Source organism: Mesoplodon densirostris, chromosome 9, assembly GCF_025265405.1.
Source record: "Mesoplodon densirostris isolate mMesDen1 chromosome 9, mMesDen1 primary haplotype, whole genome shotgun sequence".
In the NCBI taxonomy this organism is placed as follows: domain Eukaryota; kingdom Metazoa; phylum Chordata; class Mammalia; order Artiodactyla; family Ziphiidae; genus Mesoplodon; species Mesoplodon densirostris.
In genome coordinates this window covers 93298535-93321562 of record NC_082669.1, presented here as the reverse complement: position 1 = coordinate 93321562, position 23028 = coordinate 93298535, and the positions used below count along the sequence as shown (strand labels likewise).

At 53.2% G+C, this 23028-nt stretch overlaps 1 protein-coding gene across 3 annotated transcripts in view; it reads left to right on the top strand.

Moving 5' to 3' along the window:
• The window catches only part of PLXNA4 (plexin A4), a 627343-nt gene that overhangs the window by 538981 nt on the left and 65334 nt on the right, over positions 1-23028 (top strand). For all 3 annotated transcript variants that reach the window (XM_060108908.1, XM_060108911.1, XM_060108910.1), the window contains exons 10-14: positions 2988-3188; positions 8982-9078; positions 9469-9659; positions 13825-13976; positions 18355-18472. In XM_060108908.1, the coding sequence (XP_059964891.1) occupies positions 2988-3188; positions 8982-9078; positions 9469-9659; positions 13825-13976; positions 18355-18472 (759 nt within the window). The remainder of the gene's footprint in view (positions 1-2987; positions 3189-8981; positions 9079-9468; positions 9660-13824; positions 13977-18354; positions 18473-23028) is intronic.

The following is a 23028-nucleotide window of genomic DNA, read 5'->3' as shown; positions in this document are numbered from 1 at the left end:
TTTTTACATGCACACGAGGCCATTATGGGGCCACTGGCAATCAGGACTCACTAGAGAACTCATAACAGGTTTTAGTGCGAATCTTACAGGGAAAGAGAGAGGGGCTTAGCTTCCATCCTGGACCAGAATCGGTCCAGCCCCCAGGCGAGGTTTCAGCTCACCACAGGAGAGTTTCGGAGCCCCCTGGCCCCCAGCTCCTCTCTGGGAAGTCCTGGCCCACCACCCCATCCTAAGGTGGTCCTACTGCCAGTAGGAACTTGCCTCTTTCATTAAGAGGAGGAAAGATGGCGGGTTGGCCTGGGAGTTCTTCAGCTGCCAGCACATCTGTTGACACTGAACCAATATCTTTCCTCTCCCTGGCTTGGTTTCTCCTTTGCAAAGTAGAAGGGATGCTTGGGTTGGTTCAGAGGACTCTCAGACTCAGACACCCTCAGTGTACCATTTCTGAGCCGCCATATTTTCCTGTGGGACTTGGGGATGAGAGATCCCAGCTCCTCTGCTGTTACTTGCAATGCAACCCTAGACGCAGCTCGTAGCAGGAGGCAAGGTCAGGCTGTGCATGCTTTAGGAGAGGGACAGCTGCCAGGTCCTCGGAGGGAGGGAAGCGTGGGGTCAGGACTGGCCCGGCCCCTCTGGCTCACGGCTCCCCACTTGTCATCCGTCTTCTCTCCTGAGTCCCCAACCTCACACATCTCCCGCTCCAGCCCGAGCTTCATCCTTTTCACAGAATCACTCTTGTCTTCTACGTGTCCTGAGTTCTCATCTTGCCGGCGCAGGGGGATGAGAGGGCAGCAGAGGCAAGGGCACAGGATGGAACTATAAGAGTCTCGCTCCACGTGGGACCTCAGGGTCCCTGGAGACCCACACGATCTAGAGCCTCAAGGCCACAGGCAGGGTTCAGGCCGTGTCCTCTATCGCTTCCCCCCCCCCCCCGCTGGCCTGCTTCCCTGCTGCTCTTCTTTGTTTTATTTATTTTAAACTGCGTCAAAATACACTTATCATAAAATTTACTATCTTAGCCAGTTTTACGTGTGCAGTTTAGTGGCGATAAGTGTATACATTCACGTTGTACAGCCATTACCACCATCCATCTCCAAAACTCTATTCATCTTTCCCAGCGGAAACTCTGCACCCATTGAACACTACTTCCCCCTTCTCTCGTGCTCCAGAAGCCACTCTTCTACCTTCTGTCTCTATGAATGTGACTACCCTGGGTACCTCATATGAGTGGAATCGTGCGGTGTTTGTCCTATGGTGACTGGCTTATTTCACTCAGCATAATGTTTTCAAGATTCACCCGTGATTTAGCGTGTGTTTAAATTCTCTTCCTTTTTAAGGCTGAATCATATTTCATTGCATGTATATATCACATTTTGCTTATCCATTCATCTGTGATGGCACCTCCGTTGCTTCCACCTTTTGGCTGTTGTGAGTACTGCTGCCCTGAGCGTGGGCATCAAGTATCTCTCCGAGACCCTGCTTTCAGTTCTTTTGGATGCAAACTCAGAAGTGGAATTGCTGGGTCTGCTGCTCCCTGTCTAGCCGTTCTTCAGGATAAAGGCATGGATAGCCTGGAGGAGAGGAGGGCATTCATTTAATGGGCCTGGGGTGCTTCCCTAAAGCAAGGCTACAGGGTAATCGGGAAGAACAGAGGTGAGACCACCCAAATCATGGACTCAGGACTGGTTAGAGCCGAATGGGGCCTTGGATGCCACCCAATTGACAGATGAGGCAGCTGAGTCTCAAAGTGGGGATTGATGCGTGATGAGCTCAGGGTTCCACAGCTCGTCAGAAGCTCAGCGGCCCTAGAGCTCTTCTCCCTCCAGCTTTCAGTGACCGAGGGGCTCATGTTTGTTTTCAGACCCCGGGGGGAGACAGCTGCCGGGTGCCTGATTGCCTGGGGCCCCTCCCATCTGCCCTTCCCCTGGCCTCCTTTCTACCTTGCTTTGCTGGGGAAGTGGGCTGAGGTCAGGGGGGGCCCTGAGAGTAGTGAGCCCACGGGGCAGCGTCCTCACGAAGGATGCGTGAGCCATGCTTTTGTCTGTCGACCTGCCCAGAAGCCATCTGTCTGGTGGGCACGCCCCAAACAGTGCCACAGGGGGAGGAATCTGGGGCTGGTGGGACCTGCCTGTCCCGGGGCCTCACTCCTGCCCAGGCCAAGGCTGTCTTCCACGCAGCTCCTGTGAATCCAGCCACACACCAGCTCCCACCTCCCAGCAGGGCCGAGCACCGTGCTCCTTATTTGACCCCATTCTCCCCCCAGCCCACCCTGGACAGAGCTGATTGCTCCAGCGAAAAGGGGCCCAGTGGTTCATTTCCTCCAGGCCCGAATGTGTTCAGGGGCCCCCCTTGGCTCAGGGAGGAGCAGCTGGAGGGGACTCGGAGTATACCTGCTCTGAGGGGCATGTTCTTGGGGTCCGGCCATCCCTGGAGCTCAGTCAGAAGCTTCTGAATTTCAAAGGACTCTGGGGCTCATTTCAGAACATTCCCAAATGCCTTATGGAAGGTCCTCCCACCCCTTCCAGACTCACATTCCAGAGCCTCGGCCCAGGGCTTTGTGTCACTGTGTAGCTGCTCGCTGGGGCATCTCTGTCCCAGCTCTTGGCAGCCTGGAGCTGAGGCGAAGCGGTCTTCAGCCCAAAGTGGGACAGGATGCCCCAGCCAGCAGGGTCCATCTGCTAGGGGAGGAGGCTGCTGAGAGGGGACCACCGGGAGTCTGGACCAGAAGATCTGGAGTGCATTGAAAAAGGAGCTGAAGAGGGCAGGGGGCGAGCTCTGTGAGGAGGGGCCTCAAGGTGGTGATGCCGGGACCCGGGTTGCTCAGTCTCACTGCCTCCTCCACGGTGGTCGGGGGTGGGCAGCAGCGCCGGGGGCCGTGCGCGGGGAGTCCTGGGGAGGGTGGAGTCTGAGAACATCTGGGTGATACCAGGGGCTCCCGCACCTTCGGCTTCCCGCTGCCCGACCTGAGCCTCACTGTCTGTCCCCAGGACTGCCCGCAGCTGCTGCGACTGGACAAGATCCTGGTGCCCGTGGAGGTGATCAAGCCCATCACTCTCAAGGCCAAGAACCTCCCCCAGCCGCAGTCGGGGCAGCGCGGGTACGAGTGCATCCTCAGCATCCAGGGCAGCGAGCAGAGGGTGCCCGCCCTGCGCTTCAACAGCTCCAGCGTGCAGTGCCAGAACACCTCTGTGAGTACCCGCCCCGTGTCCCCACCTGCCGGGGCGCTCTCTCTTAGGGTCAGATCAGCTCCGCTCGGCAGGACTGCCCCAAACACCCACAGAACCGCTCAGCTCCCCCCAACAACTGCTTCCTCTAACCCTGCCAGCCCAGCCAAGTCCACCAAGTGTCTGCCTGCAGGTGTGGCCCTGTCGTGGTGACCCAACAGGGGCTGCGGTGCAAGGGGCTTTGGGGCCCGCCTTGGGGCTGTTGAGCGCTCTTTGTGGACAGATGTATTTACAGGGCATGCCCATCCTCCTTCCTGAGAGCAGCTCTGGAAACCCTGGGTCCTGACTTCCTACCAGGGCTGACCTAGGGGCCCCATCTGAGCCCACAAAGGCGCACCTCGGCCCGTACAGCCACACAGAGGCTGTTTCCCAGCACATGAGGCTTCTGAGACAGACCAGCACCTGCAAAAGGAGCCTTGGAATAAGAAGGAGCCCCCCGGGGCTGTGCTGTGTAGATCCACACAAACCCTGCCCAGTATTTAGAAATCCAGGTTGGGTCCATGCTGGACCAACAATGGGTCAGCAGCCCCCTGCTGCCCACAGCCTTCTCCTGACCCCTGGTCACCACACAGTGTGCCCTAACAGTGCACCCACTGCCTGCCAGCTCCCCCACTGGCCCTGTGGCCTTTCCAGCCCCGGCTCTGCTCTCCCTCGTTCTCTCTCGTTCCCACCCCCAGGGACAATTCTCAGTGCCTCCAGGGCCCTGCTTCCAAAGCAACTTGGCCAGCTCAGTCTACTCTGCCTGCCTGCATTTTTCACTTCAACACCCTAGTAAGAAAGGTGATGGGAATGTTTGTTTCTCTACCATTTTCAAGTCGTAGAAACTGAGGCAACAGGAGGTGTATCCCACAAAGAGTAGGTTCCAGGAGGGTCCCCTCTGCCTACCAGGACCTGCTGGAATCACACAGTTCAGGAGGGCTCAGCTCTGACCTCCCAAGAGCCTCTCTTTTCAGGGAGTCAGTGGGATCCCAGTTGAAATGCTGTTTGGGCCAGGGTGCTGCTTGCTGTCAAGTGACTTCCTTAAAAAAATTTTGGGGTCATAATCAGGGGCAAGCCTCCCTTACCATAGTTATGGCAAACAACCAACGTACCATCAGGGCAGGAATAGACCTGAGAGAATATTTACTTGATCCTGTGACTGGGCTGGGGGCGGGTGAGTCTCTAAAGCCCAGAGAGGGCAAGTGACCAGCCCCAGGTCACGCAGCAAGTAAGCAGCAAATTCAGAACTTTAAACCCAGTTTCATAACACACCCCCTAATCAAAGGTTAGGCCAAAACCAGCAACTGAGTACTTTATAGCAGGGTCTGATCTGCCTCAGAGAGGATCGTGGAATAAGAGTTACTGTTGTTTCATTTTCTAAATGACCTCTCTGGAATGGGGGGAGGAGGAGAGAAGGATCCAACAGAGAAATCAACCCTGCCCCACCACCCTTGATTTTTGGTGGCAGAGGAGGTCTCAGAGGAGAGCAGAGAAGGAAAAGAGAGACACGGGAGCATTCTGCATGGGGTGACACAGGGCTGGGTGGACAGGCAGGTCACTTCCAGCCCACTATTTAGGGACAGGCCCTGGGCCAATCACTGTAGCCCTCAGGGGCCTGTTGGCAGAGAACAGGGCAGCTCACAGGCAGCAGTTGGAGGAGGGTTAGTTAGAAGCAACTGTGGGTATTCGTGGCTTCCCTTAGACAGAGGCTCCAGGAGATGTCAAGTGCTGCTAATAATAGTGCCCAGTACCGCCCCTCAGTCACTGGCAATCACGGGAGTCAGTGGGCCGCAGGGGACAGCTGGCCGGCGACAGTGCCAGCCATGAGGCCCTAGGGCTCTAGGCCCATCTTCCACCAACCCACGGTGGCCCCATGGTTTCTCATGGTGCCACAATTTACTGCGTGCAAAACAAGGACAGGGGGCCTCCCTGGTGGCGCAGTGGTTAAGAGTCCGCCTGCCGATGCAGGGGATACGGGTTCGTGCCCCGGTCTGGGAGGATCCCATATGCCGCGGAGCGGCTGGGCCCGTGAGCCATGGCCGCTGGGCCTGCGCATCCGGAGCCTGTGCTCCGCAACGGGAGAGGCCACAACAGTGAGAGGCCCGCATACCGCAAAAAGAAAAAAAAAAAAAAAAAAACAAGGACAGGGAGGCCGATAGGGGGTAAATTTTCCCCCTTCCCGCTTTACTGGAACACAGCTGGGAATGGGTCTGCTGAGCCTCTGGGGTCCTGGAGATGGACACAGCATACACTGGTGTCTTATGTTGGTGAGAGAATGATAGAACTTTCCAGCAGAATATCTCAGACAAGGGAATGGTTGGAGGGAAGAACGTCCAAATTATACAGAGGTCTTCTCTTTGCTCTAGAAGGTAGGGAAACTGGGGTTCACTCTTTCCCCAGGTGATAAGCAGCGTCGTCCAAGAGCTGGGCCACGATGAGCCAGACCTTAACTGAGACCCTTAACCTCCTGGCCCATAGGAGCCTGAAACACTCTTCCCCCATCTCTGGGCTTTGTGCGGACCAACTGCCCACTGATCATAGAGGGCTACATAAATGCTCAGTGGAGCAGAGGTGGGGCGTGGCGGGGGATGCGAGCCAGTGGTCCAGGGCCCCCAGCAGTACGCCCCTCCCCCTGCAGGATGCAGGTCAAGGGGGGGAGAGGGCATCTCCAGGAGGGAGCGTGACCTCCCTAGAGGGGGAAGGTCAAGGGGTTGGTGGGCAACACCGGGGTTAATGATTTCTGTAATATTTTAGAATTGAGACCTCAGGAATGGGGAGGAGAAAGAGGAAGCAATGCCCGGCATATTTGATCCTTAAAGCCTTTTGTATTTTTCCTTCAAAAAGAAAATGTGTGCACACACACGCACATCTGAACACATAAGTGTTCTCATATGCATCCATCTCCATATGTACCAAGTGTCTGGCGCAGAAACACTCAATAAGTGCTGCTATTATTATTCCATGTAAACATAAACACAGGGAACACAGGTATATTTTTGCACAGCATCCCCAAGTGTACACACATAGATTCAAATACACGATAATATTTGGGTGCTCATTCTCTGCAGCAGGCACTGTGCCCAGAGCATCGGATGGTTATCTTGAACCCTCCCAACAATCCCGTGAGGTACGCGCTGCGTGTAATTCCCACTTTACACATGGGGAGTCTGAGATTCGGATCCTCTGCCCACATTCACACAGCCGGTCACTGCGGAGCCCCTACACAGCAGTACACGTGTGTGCCCGTGTGTGCTCACATGCACACGCACATCTGAATGCATAGATCCTACGGATGTGCACAGACCTCTTATCATGTCAGCACGCATGTGAAGACGTTCATGCACGCATGCAAAGACATTCATGCACACAGACACTCCCATGCATACATGGGCGGTATGTCTTGCCTTGCTCTCTGGGGGATCTCAGGTCCTTCCTGAGAGGGGCCTGAAGGTTCTCTTGATCTTCGGCCAACACGCCCCTGGTTGCTGCCTGCTGCTTCCACTTTGGGTCCTGGACAGACCCCGACCTCAGAGGCAGGAACCTGGCTTCGATGCCGATTTAGGCACCACCAGCATCCCTCCTAGAGGTCGGAGCAGCCTGACACTGGCCCCTGCCACCTTTCCCCCACTGGGGCCTTGGAGGAAGGGGACGGGAAGGATGGGGGCAGTGGAGCTTGGCTAGAGGAGGAGATGGGAAGGGGCGTCTGGAAAGGGTTCTCCCCCCGCCCCCCCCCCACACTTCCCCCTTGGCTGTCCTCTGTCCCCCTGCTGCTAGCAGATGGCAAGGAGCAGCGATTCTCTAACTTTAGCAGCACCAGACTCGGGGTACCTAACTGGAAATGCTCCTGTCTCCAGAGATTCCAATTCGGCAGGTCTGGGTGGGGCCCTGGAATCTGCATCTAGTAGACCTCATCCCCAGCCCCACCCCCATGACTCTGATGAAGGTGGTCCATAGACCACCATGAAAGGGGAAGAGGTTTTTCTTGAGAAAACTCAGGACGACTTGGAATGACCCACCCAGACGCGAAAAACTTAATCTCTGGGGAGTTGGCTAGTGGGCTACGTGGCAAAAAGCTTATGAGTCCCCAGCTGAGTTATGGGATGATCAAAAAAAAATTCTCCAGTGTTGTTTCTGCAGGGGTAGGGAGCTTTGCTTTATTCTATGGCTCAGCCCAGACCCTGGCCTTGGTCCAGGTGTCATCGATCTCGAGGGAGCTTATACAAGAGTGTGGATGGTACACGGCAAACCGCCGCCATTGTGGGACAAACACCACATGTGGCTCCCTGGCCTGGGCGTCATCACCAGGGAGTTAGTGAAAAATTCTGGTGTGCTAGGTTAGAGCCCGAAGGAGGCTGGACACACACCCTACTTAGGTTTCTGCAGGAGGACAGCATCACAGCGTGTTCATCGTGGAGCACGTTCTGTCACTCAGGAATATAGGGCAATTTCCCAGGTTAAGATGATGACATCTCCTTTAGAAGCCCCTACGGATAAGCTACAGAGGCAGAGGCCCTGACCCTCCAGAGCCGGTGCATTCCTGAGTTTCTGCGCCGCCCTCCCCTCGGTGAAGGAGGGAGCATCAGCCGCCTGACAAAACAGCCGCGAACATCCCCACGGCCCAGCCCCACCAAACTTAAACTCTGCATTAAAAGAGCCCACTGGCTCTGCAAACACGACTTCAGACCAAGTCTCCTGGACTGAACTCTTCCAACAAATCGCCCATCCTCAGCCCCTCCTCTGCAGAAAACCTGTCTCAGCTCTGATCCTCCATCCCAGCCCCTGTGGTGGGCAGAATCTAGGGGAATCATAAGACAATCATCAGGTAGGGATTGGAAAAGCTGCCCAGGGCAGGTTCCAAGCTCCTGCTGCCTGCCCGCCTTCCCCGGGGAGAGAGAATGCCTGCTGTCAGAAGGCAGATGGGGGCGGGCATACTGGGGGCTGCCTGAGAGGTACCTCCCACTTCACCCCCACTCCCCTTTAGCACCGCAGCCCCATGGGATGGACCCAGCTGGGTGGAGCATTAGAGGAGAGCTCGGCAGGGAAGCAGGGCCCAGAGGCCTAGAGGCAGCTCCCTGCCGCCCCACCATGGGCAGCTGTGGAGCTGGGGCCCCTGCTCTGTCTTGGAGCCTTTGGAGTCTTGACCCAGATTCCCAGGTTTGTGCCCTAGGGTGACCTCAGGATTTCCCACCTCACCTCTGAGGTTTCACCCAGTCCTCTTCTCTGTTAACCCTCAGCCACTCATCCCCTGAAGAGTACAGCTCCTTCATTGCTTCCCCTTTGCAACCACTCTCCCTGCCTGCAAATTGATCAGGCTTGGCCAGGTCTCTGGTAAAGCACCCACCTCGCCTGAACATGTCCTAGAAATTAAAGCTCCCAAAGTCACATTGAGGACTGGCACGTTCCCCTGGGCAGCCAGGGCGGGAGCAGGCCCCTCTCTCACTAACTTCCAGGGGAGAGCCCAGCTGGCAGGAACAGGCCTCCGCAGAAGGTGGCCAAGCCACTTGCTCAAATCTGCTCTGTGAACCCAGATTCCAAATGGGTGTCCCCCCAGGCCTGGCATCTCCCCGCCTTAGCTTCTTGACTCCCTGTTCTGGTCCCCTGAGGTGCACATCCCCACCCTGCCCACCCATGCTTATGTGTGCTTACACACACATGCACGCACCGTCTTGGCCTGCCTTTGACCCTGTGCACTCTGCGGACACCAGGCCAAACATTGCCGCCCCCCCCTCGAAATCTCTGTGACCCAGCTTTCTCCTTTCCTTCCGGTCCTGGCTGCAGTATTCCTACGAAGGGATGGAGATCAACAACCTGCCGGTGAAGCTGACAGTTGTGTGGAACGGGCACTTCAACATTGATAACCCAGCTCAGAACAAAGGTGCAGAGGGAGGGCCCGGGCAGGCCGGGGAGGGAGGAGCAGCTCCCATGGGCGGGCAGTGCCATTCCGTCCCCCACCCAAGCCAAGCCCACTCTCCACGCCTCCCCAGCACCCTCACTGCTCTGTGACTGCTCGGCGCAGGGGGACGGCTACTGGGAGTACCATGGAAGGAGCAGCGCGGGCTGGAGGGAGGGCCCCAGAGACTGAGGGAGGCTCCGCCGCCCAGCCACGATCCTCTGCTCAGGCTTTCCCTGCATCCGGAGGGCGGGGGAGACAAGGCTGCCTCATGTCCCATCATCCAGGCCAGCACTGCCCTCCTGGTCTGCACTCCCGGGCCCTTCTCAGCCCCCCTGCCCCCACCTCCAAGCCCCCCTTGCCCTTTGCCCACAGTTCACCTCTATAAGTGCGGCGCCATGCGTGAGAGCTGCGGACTGTGCCTCAAGGCGGACCCGGACTTCGAATGTGGCTGGTGCCAGGGCCAGGGCCAGTGTACCCTCCGGCAGCACTGCCCCATCCACGAGAGCCACTGGCTGGAGCTGTCGGGCGCCAACAGCAAGTGCACGAATCCCCGCATCACAGAGGTGAGCCGTGGTCCGCTGGGCGCGCTCTCCTGCCACGGGCGGGGCCCTGGGAGCCATGGCTGGCATGATGTCCATCACCCCCGTGACCACCAGGTGCCCAGCTGGCCGCGGGCATCCTCATTTCCCCGCAGATCCGTAGCAGCTTTAGGCTTGGCTCAGAGGCCCTCCCCTCATCAAGGGAGGTCGAGAGCAGAGAGGGTTCGACTGTCCTATGGAGTCTCCGTGTGAGCTGCGTCCGAGAGGACTCGCGGTCCTCGACACCCCTTCCTTGTCTCCAAGAGTCCTGGTGGCAAGGCCATGAAGCTCCATCAGCTGCAGCCTCATTAAGCAGTCAGCCTGTGAGTGGAGGCTGCCTGGGGGTCAAGGGCATGTGGAGCCCAGCCCCGGAGAGGTGGAGCTGGTCAAAGTGGAGAGGCCTCGGGACTCACACAAAGCAAGACCTAAGCTGTAAAATGGCAGAAATGGACCAGGAGCACAGTTCAGGAGGACAGAGGGGACACGGGCTGTGGAACGAGGAGCCGTGAGGGGCGGGGCAGGGCTAAAGATGCAGACGGGGGATCACAGAGAGCAGCGTTTGAATCCCAGCTCCATTGGCTAATCCCAAGTAATTGTTGGGTCCCCTGGGACTACCTCATCTCTATCTCCAGGCCTCAGTTTGCTCACCCGTGCCCTGGGTCGAAGCGTCCACCTCACAGGGGAGTGACAGGGATTACATGAGCGAATCCATGCAAGATGCCTGGCTGCATGCCCAGCCCGTGGGGATCTCATCACCCTCCTCCTTCTCGTTGATCACTGACATTGTTAAAATCATTTTTATTTTATTTTATTTTTTTTCTTTTTTTTTTTTTGCGGTATGCAGGCCTCTCACTGTTGTGGCCTCTCCCGTTGCGGAGCACAGGCTCCGGATGCGCAGGCCCAGCGGCCATGGCTCACGGGCCCAGCCGCTCCGCGGCATATGGGATCCTCCCAGACCGGGGCACGAACCCGTATCCCCTGCATCGGCAGGCGGACTCTTAACCACTGCGCCACCAGGGAGGCCCTAAAATCATTTTTAAATCACGTGTCCAAGCCCATCACTGCCCTGGTGTCTTCACCTCCACACTCCCGGCACGAAGACCCTCTAAGGTACCCCGCACCCGGGCTGGAATCCCTTGCTCCGCTCATAAAATAAGGGAAAGACGTGCATGTGTCAGCTACAGGACGGTGTCTGACACATCTGCACCTGTGGCCCAGCACTTAGCTCATTGTAGGTGCTCGGTGCCTCTTTGCCATGGTTGATGCTGATGATAATAATGCCATGGGGAGGACAGAGGGAAGAAGACGAGAAGGAAGCTCAGTCTGTCCGTCCGTAGTGAGGGGACACTGGGCATCCAGCTCTGTGCAGTTTCACAAACACCCGTATCTGGTACCCTTACAACGGCGGGTACAACCACAGGCCGAACATTTGTGTGGTGCTTCAGAGTTTGTGAAATATCCTCATATCCCTCACTTCACCCGGCCTCACAGCAACCCTGCCGTGTGGTTGCCTAGGGCTGCTGCAGTGAAGTGCCGTAAACAACAGAAATGTATTGTCTCTCAGTTCTGGAGGCTGGCAGTTGAGATCAAGGTGTCGCAGGGTTGGCTCCTTCTAATGGCTGTGAGGCAGGGGTCCGCTCCCGGCCGCTCTCCTTGGCTTGTCGGTGGCTGTCTTCTTCCTGTGCCTCTTCATACGACTTCCTGCCATGTGTGTCTCTGCCAAGTGCCTCCTTTTATGAGGGCATCAGTCCTCTTGGGTTAGGACCCACCTGCATGACCCCATTTTGACTTGACTACCTCTGTAAAGACCCTTTCTCCAAAGAAGGTCACAATTCTGAGGCGCTGGGGTTTAGGACTTCAACATATGGATTTAGGGGGACACAGTTCAACCCATGATGCCTGCCAAGGCTGAGGTTGTTATCACCCTTTCCCACATGAAAAGTCCGATGCTCAGATTTACTCTGACCAAAGTGTAAATCAAGGGGCCCTGAAGGCCAAGTCGCTTGATGACTGGATTGCTGTCCTCTGCCACCGCAAAGACAAACACACCCATACATTCCCTCTACCCTCCCTCACAAATGCTGCATGCCCACCGGGGATGTGTAAAAGCAGGAAGGAGCTTGACTCGTGGGTAAGCAGCTTCCTCTGGCAAAGCAGCCTCTCGGGCGTGGCCCTCTAGATGTGCCCCCCGCTTTGGCACCTTCACCCTCCACATTCCTGGTTTTCCAGGTGCCGAGAGCTTCATTCAGCCCTGACTTCAGTCTCCTGCATGGGTAGGAATCTCAACAGTGATTCTCAAGCTGGGGAAAGATACTTACGTATTTTACCTACAGAATTATCTGGAGAAGGAGGGCAGGTGGATGCCTCTGGCGCCACATCTGAACGAGGGCCCCCCAACCTTTCCTGCCGCCCCCCACCCTCAGAACCCCGTAGCAAGAAGCCATCCCCCAGGGGGCTGCCTCTCAGGACTGCTAATGGTGTGTCTGGTGAAAACGGTGGGACTGGCTTTCTTCTTGGCCTGAGACCAAAAAAGTCACAGGGAGGAGATGGCAAATTAAACAGACCTCCCTGCGACGGACGCTATTTACTGGCTCCGTACTGGCAGCAGCCCTCCAGGGATCCTGGGGAACCATGGACTGGGCCAGAGATAAAACTCCCTTTTCAGGACGACAAGCCAGGGCTGAAATATCATGCAGATGCTGCTGCCAGGTGCCAGTGGCGCTTTGGGGACTAGTTGGGCAGGCATCTGGGAAGGACAGGGACTCCCGCTGCCCACCCCCACTCTATCTGTCTCTCTCCCTCACACAGAAACAAGCCTGTGTCTCCAAAGAACCTATTTTTTTTTCACTGCAGTGGGAACGTGCATGTGCAAACCCACACACTCATCGCTCACAATCACAGACGTGCACACCTGCATATGTGAGAAGCAGGAAGTATCTTGAGCTTTGTAGGTGAACAGCCTACAAGCCCCGGCAAAGCTGTCACTCCCTTCCCCACCTTTCACCCTCCCCACAGGATGGAACCCCCCACTTGTGACCCTGGGGGGGATGGAGAGAGTAGGAAATATTAAGAGGTAGCCTACCTGGGCTCCTCCAGTTGTGATCCCATTGCCGTTGGCCGAGATCCAGGTGCTGGTGTTCAGAGACACCAGGAACAGGAAATGGGCCCTTCTCTGGTCTGTCAAATGCCAGGAGAGGCTGGCATTGGAATGTCTTCTGCCACTAAGGTCACTGCTGTGGGAGGTTATAATTAGATCACGTGAACTGTATGGAACCGCCACCTCAAAGCAGGCCCTTGGTGGTTGAATCCTAACATTCCAGTCATGGGTTTTTAGCATCAACAGTGATGTCTTAGGAGAGAAAGCCAGTCATTTTAGGCAAGTGTATGAGGGTAAAGTCTAAATTAAACCCAAATGAACCAAGCCAAACAATGAAGGCAGAGGAGCATTGATGAAGGCTTTTCTAACTCCAGGAAGATGCTTGGATAGTTGGGGTTTTCAGTACAATTACAACTCAAGAAATAAAATACGGTGCCATCGCTGGAAAGTTCACACAGAGAAAGGAGGCACCACCATCCCTGCTCTCAGGGACTCAGGATCTGAAGAGGTGGGGGTAGGGGGGCGGCAGGGTGGGGAATCTGCCCCAAACGTTACTGTGAAAAGAGCACAAAGAAGGTGTCCTGAAATCTCAGTGGAGAGAAACCGAGAGAACATCTGGTGATGGGGAAGTGACTTTTGACAAGGCTCTTGAAAGCTGGGTGGATGCCGTCGTGTGGAGGGCTGTGTGGGTTGATAGGAGGCTTGTTCATTTTCACTGAGAGGGGAAAAAACACGAGCAAATGCTGGAAGGCTTTAATGCCGATCTTCTGTGAATTACCCAGTAACACTGCAGATCACGTTCTCTCTCTTCTTCTGTGAGATGCGAAGAGGAACAAGGGGCTTTGAACACTGCTCCTAAAACCATACACAAACACAGACTATTCTACCAGAAGCTCCTGCCCCTTGACGGTCCCAGACCTGGGTGCCCTCGTGGACTTGGACTCAGCTCAGGGAATGGAATGGAGATAGGAAAAAGCCAGCAGCCTCTCCCTTGCCCCATCAGCAGTGGGGGATCGCTCTGTCTTGGTGTCTGATTACTGTGCTTCCTCCTAGATAATCCCAGTGACAGGCCCCCGGGAAGGGGGCACCAAGGTCACCATCCGAGGGGAGAACCTGGGCCTGGAATTCCGGGACATCGCCTCCCATGTCAAGGTGGCCGGCGTGGAGTGCAGCCCTTTGGTAGATGGCTACATCCCTGCGGAACAGTAAGTGGAGGCCGTCTGAGACGTGGGAGGAGCAGGGAAGAGAAGTCCATATAAATAGACGGTTGAGGTGGACTTACCTTCCCCGATCAACAATAGATGGTCTTAGAACTTATGGACAGAAAAGGAGAATGTCCCTCACGTTCTAGGGTGTGGGGGACTCCTACAACTCCCCAGCCCCCGAACTAGCTAGCTGCCATATTGGGGGAAGTCCAGAAAGGGGAAGGGGAGATGGCTGGGAGAAAAGGGGAAAGTGATCGTTACCTCCTTGAGGTGTGAGGTTGAGTAGGGACAAGACAAAGCAAAATCAAAATCTGCAGAAGTGTGAGTTCAGCTCCTTACCCGAGCTCCCTCCGCTGTCCCTAACTCCCCACCGCTGTCCTCCCCCAATTACGGAAGAAGCTAATCCTATGCTCCCCTCTATGGAGGCTGAGAATGAACCTTCACACCCACTCTCAGGCCCGTGGGGACTTGGATTGTTTTTCCCCAGCAAAGTCTGCTGGTCCACGGAGTGGGCCATTCAACGAGTGACCTTGACCTCTAACCTACATGGCAGGGAAGGTTTGTGAGTCATGTATTGCCTTGTAAATAAGTAAATACAATTTTCCAGCCCAGCAAACACAAGCATGAAATAAATACTCACCAGCGCAATAGAATCTATATTCTACACCCTGTTTGCTGCCTCTCCCGGAGTGCAACCTTGCCACTTGTCCCCGTGTGCATAAGTTATTGACTCTTTGCAAGGGCTCACTTAGGTAGGTGAGTGCGTTCATGCTTGTGCTGGCTGAGTCGTACCCACATTGTGTGATTCTGGAACCATCAGTCCTGCCGTCCTTAATTCCTCCTTGATTTCCGTCTGGTTCTTCCCAAAACACTCATAGTAGATAAGATGATTGAAGGCTCCAGGCTTGGTAGGACCCATCCTGGTCCATCATCACTTACTTACCCAAAGACCTTTCTGTGGCTCCTTCAACTTTTTGTCCTTCCTAGAACAAAACCAAAGCAGGCTGCTATGGATATATTGTGATTTGGGGAACTTTAAAACACCCTACTCTGGACTTGTATAGCCAGATATAAAAAATATTATAGGGCTTCCCTGGTGGCGCAGTGGTTGAGAGTCCGCCTGCCGATGCAGGGGATGCGGGCTCGTGCCCCGGTCCGGGAGGATCCCGTGTGCCGCGGGGCGGCTGGGCCCATGAGCCATGGCCGCTGTGCCTGAGCGTCCGGAGCCTGTGCTCCATGACGGGAGAGGCCACGGCAGTGAGAGGCCCACGTGCCGCAAAAAGAGAAAAAATATATATTATAAAGCCACGAGATTAAATATCGTGATACTTGTTAGATCAGTGGAATAAGATAGAACACCGGAAAAAGAATCTTGATACATAAAAATTTAGTATGTGATAAAGATGACATTTCAAATCAGCAAGGAAAGCAAAGCTCATTCAATAAGTGGTACAATTTCACCCCTTGGAAAAAGTACAATATCAAATTCTTATTTCACATTATACACCAAAGTAAATTCCAGATGGATTAAAGAGTTAAGGGTAAAAAATGAAAATGTGAAAGGATTAGAAGAAAATGCAGGTGAGAATTTATTTGATTTCAAGAAAGGGAAGGTGTTCCAGGTATAACTGCAAAAGAAAAAATTATAAAGGAAAAGGTTAGGAGATTTGAGTATGTAAGACAAAACTTGTGCACCAAAAACTCTGTGTGCAAAGTAAAAATATGAATGATAAACTGAGAGTATTGTTATGGCCTGTTACAGTATGCTTTTTCTTAACATTTAAAGAGGTTAGATAAAAGATACAGATAAAAGGCAACTATCACAAAATTAGCAAAGAGCATGAATGTGCAATTCACAGGACGAAGAACTAAAGTCATATTAAAAAAATGTTTAACATCAGTAGTAACCAATGAAATGGGAAACAGTTTTTAAAAGTTAATGCCCACCCAGTACAGATGAGAGGCATAAGAAATAGCACATTCATACATTCATGTCGGGAGGGTAAATTGGGACGACCTTCCTGGAAGGCAGTTTGGAAATGCAGGTCAAACATCTTTAGCCTGGGCATAATACTTTTAGAACTTTCCCTAAATAAACAATGCACAAATAGTTATTTGCAAGAATGCTTATTTTGGCCTTATTTGTAACAGTGAAAATGTGGAAGCAATTTGTATATCTAAAAATAGGGAATTAATTAATTTAATAAATTATTGTGTATACATAGGACAGTAAACTACACAACCATTAAATGTGATATGTAGAAGAACCATGACCAGGCATATACTCAAGGTATATTAAGTGAGAACACAGCTTCCCAAGCAGAATACAGAGTTTATAATTAATTTTGTAAAAGGAAAGCAAGACTGGAAACTTGTACACCAATATGTTGACAATGGATACCTCTGGGTGATGCAGTTGGGGTGGGAGTGGAATTTAGGTATGGCAAGTGCTTTTATGTACTTTTAAAAAAACTGAACATGGATTAATTATGTTATCTGAACAGAAAAGCATATATTTTTGCTAGACTCACACACAGAACGTGAAAGCCATAAAGTAAAAGAATGAGCAATTGAACCACACAGATAGTTTTAAACTTTCAAGTGGCAAAAGACTTTAAAAACCAAGTTGAAAAACAAGGGATCGACTGGGAGAAAATAATTTCAATATTTATTATGGAGAAAAGTTAATTCTCCTAATTCAGAAGCTCCTACAAAAAGATAATCCATCAGCGAAATAAAGAGAGGGCATCAGACAAGTCACAGGGAAGGCTATATAAGATTTAAACACACACACACGCATACAATACATGCAACCTCACCAGTAATCAGGGGAATAAAAATGAAATTGAGATTTTTTTTCCTATTATATTAGAAAAAATTTTAAAGGACTGATAATATCTAGTGTTGGACAAAGAGTGAAGTAATCCCACTCAGTTGCTGTTGATGGAAGTAAAAATTGGGATAGTCCTTCTGGACCATTATTTCCCACTACTATCAAACATTAAAAGCACAAATAATCCTCCTCAGAAATCTGTTTTAATAAATATGCAATGCTTAAGGAGGTGTGTAGGTTGGTTCATTTTGCGGGGTTATTTGGAGTAGGAGAAAAATCAGGGTAAGTTAAATATATAACAATAGGAGGCTGGTTAAATAAATGATGACACAGGCCTCTTATGAAATACCATGAAGCTGTTAAAAAGAAGAAAGCGGAGCTGTGTGTACTGTGACATTAGGGAAAGTCCATGCTGTTTTGTTGAGTAAAAAGGGAGGGGTTAAAAATAATGGGTGGTTAAGTTCCACTTTTATTTTTAAAATCATGTATATGTTTCTTTACATATGTACATTTGTATATAATTGTATATGTGTATATATACACATTTATGTTTATATGCGTGCGTAATATCAGACATAAATATATATACACACGTGGATATATGGGCACATCTATATATTTGGGCAAGTTGCCAAACTTTTTCTGTGCCTCAGTTCTTCATTTATAAAATGGAGATTATATATATTATATATTTGCATAGGTCTAGAGAAAGGTCTGCAAGGATTTATTTATACACCAACGTTTTGAGAGATAGTAGTGAAGAAAGGCACACTTTATTTTACTGTCACTTTTTTTTTTTTTTTTTTTTTTTTTTTTTTTTTTTTGCTGTATGCGGGCCTCTCACCGCTGCGGCCTCTCCCGTTGCGGAGCACAGGCTCCGGACACACAGGCTCCGCGGCCATGGCTCGCGGGCCCAGCCGCTCCGCGGCACGTGGGATCCTCCGGGATCGGGGCACGAACCCGCGTCCCCCGCATCGGCAGGCGGACTCCCAACCACTGCGCCACCAGGGAAGCCCTACTGTCACGTTTTGATATTGTCTCGCTTTCAAAGGGTATGAACCAATTTTGTAAGTGAAACAATAAAAAAATTTTTAAAGGGGAGAATTTATGACTCTCCCCCACCCTTTCCCCTCCCCCCGGCATGAAAACCCCCTCCCCTGCCAGGCCCCCAGTGGGGACTGGCAGCAGAAAGCACTGCCTGGGGCAGTCCATGCCTTGGGAGCAAAGAGCTCCTAGGCGAGGACCTGCAAACCTTAGGTCCCTGCTCCGAGGTCCCTGTCTGATGGCTGTGTGCCCTTGGTTAAGTCACATTTTACCAAGAGCCTCTAAGGAGACCCCTGTGGGTCACACTTCCTCATTTCCTGAGAACCAGGGAGGAGCCCCTGAAGGGAGGAATCAGGTATCTTTCACCTCCTCCTTCCCTGCCCATCCCTGAGATCTTACTACAGAGAAGGAGGCCTGGGTAGGTGTAGGGCCCAGGGGTCACGGCAGGGAGGCCTGTGACCCTCCTGTGACCCATGGGGGTCTGTCCTCTCCACCCTGCAGGATCGTGTGTGAGATGGGGGAGGCCAAGCCCAGCCAGCACGCCGGCTTCGTGGAGATCTGTGTGGCTGTGTGTCGGCCCGAGTTCATGGCCAGGTCCTCGCAGCTCTATTACTTCATGGTGAGTCCCGGCCACCAACGGCCTGGCCAGACACAGGCCACAGACCTCTTTACCATGATTGCTGAGCCCTTCTAGACCTCTGTGGGCAAACCCAGGCCAAAGTCGTGGGAGTCCCGTCCTGCAGTGCTTGAGAGCACAGCCTTGCAAGTCAGGAAGACCTGGATTCACATCCTGGCTGGGCTGGGCTGGGCTGGGCTGCAGCTCCAGGGAAGTTGCTTTGGCTTTCGGGCCCCAATGTCCCCTTCTGGCTGAGTGTCAGCGTGACACGGTGGGTGAGAGTGTGGGCTGTGCATGGGGACTCCTGGGATTTGAGCCCTGGCTCTGCCGCTTATTACCTGGGTGGACTTGGGCAAGTTGTTTAATTTTCTGTGCCTCAGTGTCTCCATTTGTAAAATGGGGATGATAATCATAAGCATCTATCCCATGGTATTATTGTGAAAATTAGATAAAATAGATTTATCACCTCTAGTGTCACTGCCTTTACGATGTCTATGATTGCCACCATGACTACTGTGCCCTGCCCTTTCCCTGTGTGCTGGCACCCCACAACTTCCATCCCATTATCCCTGGTCATCCCACCTTCCTCCCTCACCATCGTCCTATCCCTGTCTTACTCCCTCTCGCCCCAACACCCTTCCCCACATTTCCCTCCCCACCCCAAGGCCTCTCTGCAGATCTCACCCCTGCCCTCACATTCCCTCCAGCCTGGACCCTCCCTGGCCCCTGAAAAGGGCACCGGACCAGCCCTGGTGAGGGGTTCTGTGAGCAGGGAGACTTGGGAACCTCCCTGCCTTGTGACGACAGGGATGCTGGAGACATGAGCACATCCCCTGCTACATACATTGCATCGTTGCCAAAACTGTTTTACCATCCAGTTAACTTCTCGGGTTAATGCCAGATGTGACGAGATCATTTCCTCATGATTCTGAGCTGCTTTTGGAAGCTGGAAACCTGAAATGATGGATTTTATGACTGGGTATCAAATGCCCGGAAATATGTCATAGAAGCCCATTTTTTTCCTCCCTTCCTTCCTTCCTCCCTCTTCTTTCATCTGCCTTCCTCCTCTTTCTTCTTCCTCCCTTTAACTGACAACCACGTATCACCTTGCACAATACCTCTCCCTAGGTTATTTGATAAATACTTGCTTAATTGGTTGCATTTTATAATATAGTTTGATGGGCCTGGCTTGCAGGTGTTACAGTGATGAGTCAGACCCCATGCAGCCCCTGCCCCAGGAGGCCCACAGTCCAGAAGGAGAGAGGATGTGGAGGACTTGCACACGATGTGACTGGGCCGGGGTGGGGGGTGGGGTGAACCTGGGAGGGATGTGCCTCAGATGCCCTTCTCTGCCTGGATCCTGACCTCTGCACTCCTCCCTCTCTACTCTTTGAAAGCTAACCAACCTTATAAACATGGCTGCCACTAAACCCACACAGGAGCTCACTTAGAGGAACACACACATGTCATGGATTTAGTGGATGTGTATAGTTTTACCTATTCGTTTAGCCTTTGTACTCCCACCTTCTTCAGAAAGGGTTTGAGGGAATTTCCAAGTTAAACCCAATATACCTTAAGACAACTAGTGATGAATGTATATATATTTACATAAATGTATATATATATAATATATCATATATATATTTATATACACAGACATTGTTATTCCAGCAGAGTTGAGATAACGAGAGGGAGAGAGAGACTGAGGTGGGCAGAGACACGGACAGCGCTCCCCAAGTAGTTGAGAGGTGTGGCGTGGCATACGAAAACTGGGCATGAAATCTGGCTCTGAAATTACCTGGCAGCTGTGTTAAAGGGAGGACACCGCTGCATGGCCAGAGCAAGCACTGGATTTCCTTGGCCAGTCAGTTACCTGGAACAGTTTTTATCCTGTGGTCTCCTGGCGGTGACAAAGTGAACGCTACCCGGAACGGCCGCTGCTTCATTAAGCTGATGTTTCCTTTGGGCCTCAGCTGTCTCTGCTGTGTCTCCAGCCAGGCTTCTTACCTCTGTGACTAAGTCAAAGGCCACCGCCCCCTGGATGTCCTGCCATCACCTCCCACGGTCCACCTGAGCTGTCACCTCCCGTAAACGGCGTGTCCCCCTCCCTTGCCCATTTCCGTCAGTGGCCTGTCACCCGGGCCCACCATCTTGGTGGCCTGTGGCTCGGCTTCCCCTAATTCCTGATGTCAATCCCTCTATCACCATGTCCTGGGGTCTTACTTTTCCCATTCCCTTTGCTACTGCAGTGGCCCCCTTAAATCCCTGCCATTGGTCTGAGCCCATTCTAGTCCAGCCACACTGGGGGATACCATTTTCTTCATGTCAGCCCCCAGCTCAAGAAGAGCCCAGGGTGCCCACTGCCTCTAGACTTTGTCCAGGTTCCTTGGTCTGTTCTGCCCTGCCTGTGCAATCCTTCCTCAAGCCTTTGAGTGGCCTGACTCCCTTCCCTTCTCTGTCTCCTTCTTCTGTGATACCTGCTCTTGGGCTTAATTCTTATAACACATCTATGTGGTAGACAACCAAAAGCCCCTTCTGCTCAAAGGGAGGGTCTTGCCTGCGTGAGTGTTTCTACCCTGGGAGCAGGATGTGGTTGGATGTAAGGTATTAAGGGAAGGTTTCATGGAAGGAGCCAGAAGGAAAGGCAGGATCTGCCTAAGGCAGAATACAGTTTTCCATATGGATCTCGAGTAGCGGGAGGCTGTTCCCGGCATAAGGTGTGACATGGAAGGGCACCAAAAGATGGGAGCAGAAGGGAGTGGGGAGAGGGGGGTTGACGGGGACGAGGAGAAATTGGAGCAGAAGGGCAGGGAAGGTGCTAGTTGTTGCCACAACAACAAAATGCATTGGTCCAGTGGGTCCCTGGGACTCAGACTCGTGTTCACTTTTCTATTGGAGGCGCTATCCTGGCAATGCACATCCGCTTGGGAAGAGCTGTGGGGGGTAGAAATGGTGCCACGGACCCCAGTCTCCTCCCAGACCCCAGTTTGCATGAAGGACCTGGTCATTGAGCAACGCCCCCCCCGCCACTGCCGACAACAGAGCTCTGAGGGGTTCGGGGTGGGAATGAGGGGCAGAGGTCCCCCGTGAGTCATACCAGGGAGGCAGGAGGGACAGAATGCCCCTCTGTCACGCGCCCCCCCACAGCACCTCCGAGCCTTCACTGCCTTCCCACCCTGCCGGGCAGCTGGCACTCTTGGGACCCCCGTGGAAGCCCCTGGCGAGCCCCTTCTCAGGGGGGCCTCTCAGGGCCTGGGGATGCTGGGGAGCCCCTCCCAGTGCCGAGGTTTGGGTCTGCCTCAGTTTCCCTCCACAAATCAGGCCAGGCTCTGATGTGTGGGTTTATTCACCCAAAACCCCGACACCAAGGCCCATAGACCACAGGTCAGCACTCCTGGGCTGTTGCCAGTTCTATCCCTGGAGATCTCTGTAGAGGCAGCACTCTTTCCCCGTCTTTGCCTCCATCGGGGGGGAGCCAAGGGGAGAGGTGGCAAATGATGCCGAATTTGATTTCCCGTGCAGACCCGCTGACAAATATTTATGAAGCAAATGTTGAATAATTAACAGTTTCTCCCAACTTTAAAACGTGTCTCCATATCATCCTCTCCCCACCCCCAGAGTAACTCAGCACCCAGCCAGCCCCACACAGGAGGGCCACTGCAAAGCCAGCAGGGTTCCTCACTTGTACCCCTTCCAGGACCCTCACCCCTAGGCTGCCAGGGAGCTTGTTCTCCTCTCCACGTTGCCCCTTACCCCTTAAGTAACTCCCTCACTTTCCCTTTCCTCTCCGGGGGGTGGGGGGTCAGCAGGAGGCAGGTCTGAAAGCTCTCCCTTTACAGACAGTGGGGCGGAGGCACCATCTGTGGGAAGTTAGAACCAGAAAACAAGCGCCTCTGAGAGGACCACTTTCTGATTCTTTGAGATCAGAAAGGGTAAGTGACTTGTGCTGAGTCACACAGCACGGCGTAGGCAAAGCTGAGAAAGGAAGGCTCTTGCAGCAATCTCATCCCGCCCCCCCTAGCGCAGGTCTCGGGTTGAGCCAGAGCCAGCATAAGCCGTTCCTCGGCTTGGCTTGGGGGTGTCACGGGGCTGCTGCATGTCCCCACGCGTGTGCCCTGTGTGGGGACCGGGGCGCACACGTGCCAGGCCTTGGGGCTGCAGGCTTCGCTGGGGCTTCTGTTCTCCTCCCCTAGTGTTATCGATGGATCGAGGCCTCTTGGAGGGGAGGTTGCCTGCCCGCTCCGAGGAGCTGAGTGGGTTCAACTTTTGGTGCAGAATTCTTTAAGGGAGTAAGAGAAGAGAGAAATCTTCATTTAAATGCAGATACAGGCTTCTCACCTGGGACTTAGGAAAGTTTTTTCCATTAAAATGCTAATGAAAGAACAAACTGAGACTCCAAATCCTCAGCTCACAGATCCTCCCCCATCCCCACCCCCATCCCCACCCCCATCCCCAATCTGTCTCTTCACTTAGTCCACTGACCCTTCTTTGCTTCTCCTCCTGGGTTTCCCTGGGGCTCACACGTCTCATTGCTCTGGCCGCTGGGTGCTTTGGGCAGC